Source organism: Phragmites australis, chromosome 9 (genome assembly GCF_958298935.1).
Source record: "Phragmites australis chromosome 9, lpPhrAust1.1, whole genome shotgun sequence".
NCBI lineage: Eukaryota > Viridiplantae > Streptophyta > Magnoliopsida > Poales > Poaceae > Phragmites > Phragmites australis.
The window spans coordinates 9,074,923-9,081,060 of NC_084929.1; the positions used below are offsets into that span (position 1 = coordinate 9,074,923).

A 6,138-nucleotide genomic window follows, 5' to 3' on the forward strand; every position below is an offset into this window, starting at 1 on the left:
CCTATTTATAGGGTTATGTATAGCTGGCGTACAAGTTATCATAATGTACGAATATCTGGGACCCGACCGAATTACTGGGCCTTATCTCGGATAACTACTTTCTATCCTATCGAGGAGATAAATATCCACCGTGGTAACTATCGTGATGCCTGCCCCCTCGAGTGCAGTGAGCCGGTCGCCAATTGCGGCCTGGCGCCGTACTGTCAGGGGTGTCAGAATAGCCTCCATTACACCAAGGTGTCACAGTGGCACCCATCAACCTAGGTCTTTAATGCCGGTCACTTCTTTGCAGGCAAAGCACGACCGGTACTCCCCTTTCGGTAGATCTTCCTAGGGAGTGCTGACTCACCCTGCTGCCTTCGGGAAGGTGGCCCGAGCATCCCAAGGAGGGGGCCTCGGGAGGCATGGATCCGGGCGGTGAACGCTTCGGGAAGCAGGACTCCGGAAGACCGAGGCTTCGGGAGGCTGGGGCTTCGGGAGATCGAGACTTCGGGAAACTGAGCCTTCGGGAGGCCGAGCCGGTTAAGCCAAGGGAAGGCTTTGCAGGTATGAAGAGGTACCGTGAAGGGACCTGATGACTTCGGAGGTCGAGCCTTTAGCTGAGGGTTCGGAGATGAAAGCTCCGGAGGGACCTGGATAGTAGTCTTCAACCATTATCCTCAGACTGATTTATTTTCCCCCAACAGTTCTCTTTGGTGCATAAAATTACTACCCTGCGCATCATTGTTTCCCGTATTACCATTATACTACTAGAATTAGATCTTATAAAGAATCATAAAGTCATAATCGTCTGCCGGAATTTGCTGCAATGGATCTAAATTAGAGGGGTCCTCGCCCTCGTATTTTGAGTATCAATAAAGTCTAATTATAGTCAGGCAAGCATAAACTAAAGAAATTCAATCGTAAAATGACTCAAAATTAATTCTGAAAGCGAAGGGAGGAGGTACCCAAAACACATCTGGACCCTGATGAGTTCTCAAGCAATGATTTCATCGGTATCCTGACGAGTTCTTCAAAAGATATAAATATTGAAATGACTTGCGTAGTTACGTGCATATAATTTCATTCAATCGACTACCTGTATGGCTTTACCGTAATGGAGTCTGCACTCTTGGGCTTATGTGTTCAGTGAGCGACTGAGCGCCGGCGGCGAGCTGGAGTTGGACGAGCCCGTCGCAGTCGCGTGGCTTGTCGTCGACGTGTGCGGGATGGTAGCTGAAGATCCGACAGAGGTGGTGGTGTCGCCGAACTGCATGGTGGATGCACCGAATGGCTGCAGGTACACGGCGACCGGCATCTTAGGCGGCAGCAGCGGCATCCTGAACTTCCTTGACCGCAGCGCCTCGGCGGCCTGCCGGATCCCCGGCCGCATCTTGGGGTCGGGGTGCACGCACCAGAGCCCGACGGCGACCACGCGCTCCATCTCCCACCGGTCGAACGCTCCGCCAAGCCGCTCGTCGGCAGCGTCGAGCGCCTCGCCCCGGCCGTGCATGTCCCACGCCCACTCCACCAGACGGAATACCTGACCGTCCTTCCCCTCACCGGCGCTGGGCGGCGCCATGGGCCGCCTCCCGCAGGCGATCTCCAGCAGCACGACCCCGAAGCTGTACATGTCGGACTCGGGGGAGGCCTTGCCGGTTATGACGCACTCCGGGTCGAGGTAGCCCGGCGTGCCAGCGACAGAGGTCATCGTCTGCAGGCTCATGCCGTGGTCGATGAGCCGCGCGAGGCCGAAGTCGCCGAGCTTGGCGTTGAAGGACTCGTCCAGCATGATGTTGCTCGGCTTGATGTCGCCATGGACGACGCACTGGTCCCATTCTTGGTGGAGGTACAGCACGGCAGAGGACAATCCAAGAACGATCTGGTATCTGAAATTTAAGGTTAAAGATGAGTACATCTACAGGTTGATTTGAAATATGCTGCTATATATATCTCCTGATTCCTGAACGAAAAGACAGTACTCCTGCAACTTTCTTTGAAACAGAGCAATGTTTGTTAATAAGCTTCCACCACCGCCCGCGCCCAGTCGCCCACCTCCCCTCTGCGCTCGCCGTTGCTGACACAGGCAGCCCATATCCCTCAATAGCCGGCCCTGATAAGCCTGACCCCAAGTCAAAACCCTAAGCAAGTTTGTATTTTGAATTGTATGCAATATTTGAATCACTAGATTAAGTGCTAGATATGCTCTAGATTCAGCTATGTTCCTTTCCGTAAGTTTAGAAATCATGTGTCGTTTCCCATGGATCACTCCTAATTGGGTTGCTATGTCAAAGTTACAATTCCATCTTTTGTATTGTTCTCGAGGACATGAAAAATTCCAATGTAGCCAAAGTTCATCATTCTGTGATTGACAATTGGTGACTAAACTATTTGCAGACATATATTACTAAAGTGGTACTTTCAGATTGTCAAATACTAGAATATTGTGGAGGCTCAGATAATATATCCAAACATTTGGTGGCAAGTTGTTATTTGTTAAAGCAGAGGATTTCTTGTTGGATGGAGCCTTAGAGGGTCTAGGTTTCCTGTTGCTTGGGAAGAGAACTGCAAGAGAATATGTAATAGACTTTCATTGCCTAATCTTGTGTATATCGCAACTTGATTTGATGCAGGGCGAAGTCAGGATTGGACAATAGGGGGTCGATGAGAGGCAAATTTGAATCGGTTTCAAAAGCTATTGAATTGATCCTTGTAAAAAAGCATAATTTTCTTTTCATATTGGTTAATCTATTTTTTTTCTTTAGGATAACAAAATACATGTGTTACGATGAATTTATATTCCATGATCAGCTTAAAACATCATTTTCTTATTTATACACAAATTTGCCCACATTAATAAAGGTATGATCTTTTATATAATGGATTGTGATATATATCCATTCAAGATTCTAATATTGCCTCAGCATATCACTTATTAAATGTTTGACATGTATTTACAAATTGTTGGATTAAGTTCGCAAATTGTTGCATATGTCTTTTAGGAATGTTTCGTTGGCTAAAAAAGTAGAAGAAGATTTTATATCGCTGAATTAAGTTTTGCAAATTGTTGCATCAGTTTTTTTTAAAAAAATTGAGTTTGCATAAAAACAAAAAGTATAAATATTGGCAACACCGAATAATTTATAAGAAATGGAAAATAGGAAAGAAAAAAAGGAAACTAAAAACAAGAAAAAAAACATTTTGATGGCTATGCCCATTATATTTTACTTTTGCACATGGGAATCTATGTTGTGTTTTTCCGGGGAAAGGTAGGCCTGCCGTTTTTCTTTCCCGAGTCGAAATCAGCATTTGAATATGGACATGACTACATGAAGAGTATTCTCCATTTAGTCTTAGAGCGAAAAAAATATAGGGCCCTGACAAACTAACAATAAGACCGGCGGATAGCTACGTGCACGACTACCGCGCATCGGCCGTGTTAGAGTCAATCAGGGAATTCGGAGTGAAAAATTTAGGGCCATGACAAACTAAGAATATGACCGTCAGATAGCTACGTGCTGACGTGCGCGCATACCTCATCGGCCAGGTTAGCGTCACCTCCTTGCTGTAGAGGTGGCCATCAAGACTGCCATTTCTCACGAGCTCGTAGACCAGCAGCAGCCGTCTCCGGCCATGGCACCAGCCGATGAGCTGCACGAGGTTCCGGTGCCGTAGCCGGCTGATAACAGTGACCTCGGACCGGTACTCCTTCCTCCCAGCCATGGACGCTCCCCTGAAGAACACCTTGATGGCGACGTCGCGGCCTTGCTCCTTCAGGTGGCCCCAGTACACCGACCCTGACCCGCCCTGCCCCAGTTTCCCCTCCTCCGCGAAGTCCCTCGTCGCCGCCGCGAGTTGAGCGTACGGGATGGGTCGAGGCCCCGTGCCGCACTCGAAGTCCTCGTCGTTGACGGCGTCGAGGGAGTCTTCGCCGTCCGTGGTCAGCTTCTCTTCGTCGTATGGTTGCTTGCTCCTGTTTGAGCGCCGAACTAGTAACACCGCGACAGCGGCGACAAGCAGGAGAACCAGCACCGCAGCGGCGGCCACCCCGGCGCTGAGCTGTAGGGTGGTCTTCTTGGTGGACGAGATCGCAGGGAGCGATCTGCTGTTCTTGATCGGCAACGTCGAGTGGAAGGAGAACGAGAGCACGGTGTGGTTGCCGGCGTACTCGTCTCCTGTCGCCGCTGAGAAGCCGACAGCTACCTGCTCTGGCAGAAAGCTTTGCAAGTCCACGGTGCCTGCGGTGCTGTAAGTGGCGCTCCCGACGACCAGGGCGACGTCCAGCCTCCTCGTGCCGTTGTCGTAGACGACCGTTGCGGACATCTCGCCGGCGTCCACGAGGCTGTCGTCAGGCAAGATCGTGTAGTCGCCGCGCGAGTCGACGCTGTTCACGTCGAAGCCGATGTGCCGGCTGCTCGGGTCCCAGACATCCCTGTGGATGTCGAACTCCACGGCGACGAACCTCGCATCGCCGGACGCGTTGACCGTTGTGTAGTTTGGCGCCTGGCTTTCATCGAAGAGGCCAAGACAGCCGTCGTAAGATTCCTGCGGCAGGTCCGGCGTGTACGGCGCGAGGAAGAACGTCATTCCGTGGCCGGCGTAGGCAGTACTCTTGCCAAACACTGACTGAATGCTGAAGTTAAAGCTCGCGGTGAAGCTGGCAACCTCGCCGGTGGTGCTGTCCCAGAGCTGCGCCGGCTGCTTGTGCCACACGCGGCCCCTAGCACGCCCTGCAAACTCGTCGCCGAGCAGCTCGATCCTGCCGGCGGTAACCCTCGCGTCGTCCTCCGGCCTGAAATCATCGGGGTTGAAGGCGTCGTAGCTGAAGGAGAGAGACGTTGCACGAGGGACGTGTGTTGAGAGGACAAAGAAGTAGAAGACGACTACTAGTAGCAGAGGCAGCTGATGAGCAGACGTGCTACTTGAGGCCAAGTTTAGCGTAGCCATGGAAGCTACTTGGGTGTGTTCATCTACTTCCATGATTGCACCGCCACAACAACGATGCACTCACTCAAAGTTTTGTGTGAGGTAAACTAAAGCCAACGTGTCTAAATACAGTACTCAGATTTCACAAGAAGCCTAATCTGGCCTCCTGTTACTTGGATCTCATTTTCAAGTGGGTCCCACTTGATAGGTACTCAGATAAAAAATATAGTTTTTTAACAGCATAGGATGACCACGGAACCAACCCAAACCACACACTCCTATAGTCCCACCACATGCATATACACGCATGCATGTCCTTACATATGCTAGGGAAGAGATCAGAGAGGAACGAAACCGAATCCTCTGAGGTGGCTCCAGCTACTAAGAGAGCAGTCAACCTCCTATCGGTTCTCCATGCAACATCGACGACTCGATGTTTGCTTCTGTTTCCCATAGGATTCTGTTGCATGGCCCAAGCCCAACGCATTTAACCATGGGAGTGAAACTTATCTCTAGTGTAGATGTCGTTAGATAATCCCTTTGGTCTTGTGATCGATAACCCTCATTTGAACAAATATATTTACATGATGTAACCTAGCCATCAGACTTCTTTTTGTTTGTATACCTTTTGCTGACCTCAAAACTTATTTGAACTCCATATCTAACCCAAAACATCCAAATCTCATCTGAATTTCTGAATTCCATGCCAATATGAGGTACCAAACTAGGCATCACACTCTCTGCAAGTAAAAAAAAAAAAAGAACACGAGTAGAAGACTGTTGTAAGTGCATAGAAAGTATTGGCAACACTAATACTGAAATAATATTAAAAAACCCTGCAAAGATGCCATCCATCTAGAATAGAAAAATCTCAGACATGAAGAATGTCCAAACCACACAAGTGCTACCCTTGGTTCATGTTGTCAGTTTAATATATATATTGTACCTGAAGCAACTATATATGTGAAGGTGGACAACATATGAAGAAACAAGCATAGGAATTACTTATAGTTATTGGATCCATGGTGCACTGTGTTGCCTCGTAAGTAGGTAAATTCTTACTCAAGTTGCTCAAAAGCAAGGCCAGTTTGGACCCCAAACAAAGCTTCTTTTTCTGTTACTGAAATCGACGTATTTTCCATATGTGTGTCCACTAACTTAAATACATAAGAAAGTCTTAAAAGATTGGGAATCAAAGTAGGGGATGGCCAGGGACACTACGGGAGAGAGGCA

The 6,138-nt window shown here is 48.9% G+C and overlaps 1 protein-coding gene across 1 annotated transcript; it reads right to left on the reverse strand.

The window, feature by feature from the left end:
- Window positions 1–887: 887 nt before the first annotated feature.
- LOC133928601 (L-type lectin-domain containing receptor kinase IX.1-like) lies at window positions 888–5,020 on the reverse strand. The gene is made up of 2 exons (XM_062375012.1): window positions 3,515–5,020; window positions 888–1,868 (listed from the first exon to the last, which is right to left on the reverse strand). Exons 1-2 carry the CDS (start codon window positions 4,957–4,959, stop codon window positions 1,118–1,120), a joined length of 2,196 nt encoding a protein of 731 aa, XP_062230996.1. The 5' UTR covers window positions 4,960–5,020; the 3' UTR covers window positions 888–1,117.
- Between the last annotated feature and the right edge of the window lie 1,118 nt (window positions 5,021–6,138).

Excerpts from the sequence above, each read along its gene's own strand:
- LOC133928601 (XM_062375012.1), bottom strand. The coding sequence starts at position 4,959 with ATGGAAGTAGATGAACACACCCAAGTAGCTTCCATGGCTACGCTAAAC. Across the intron at positions 1,869-3,514 it reads ACGCTAACCTGGCCGATGAG|ATACCAGATCGTTCTTGGAT; the intron begins GTATGCGCGCAC and ends CTTAAATTTCAG.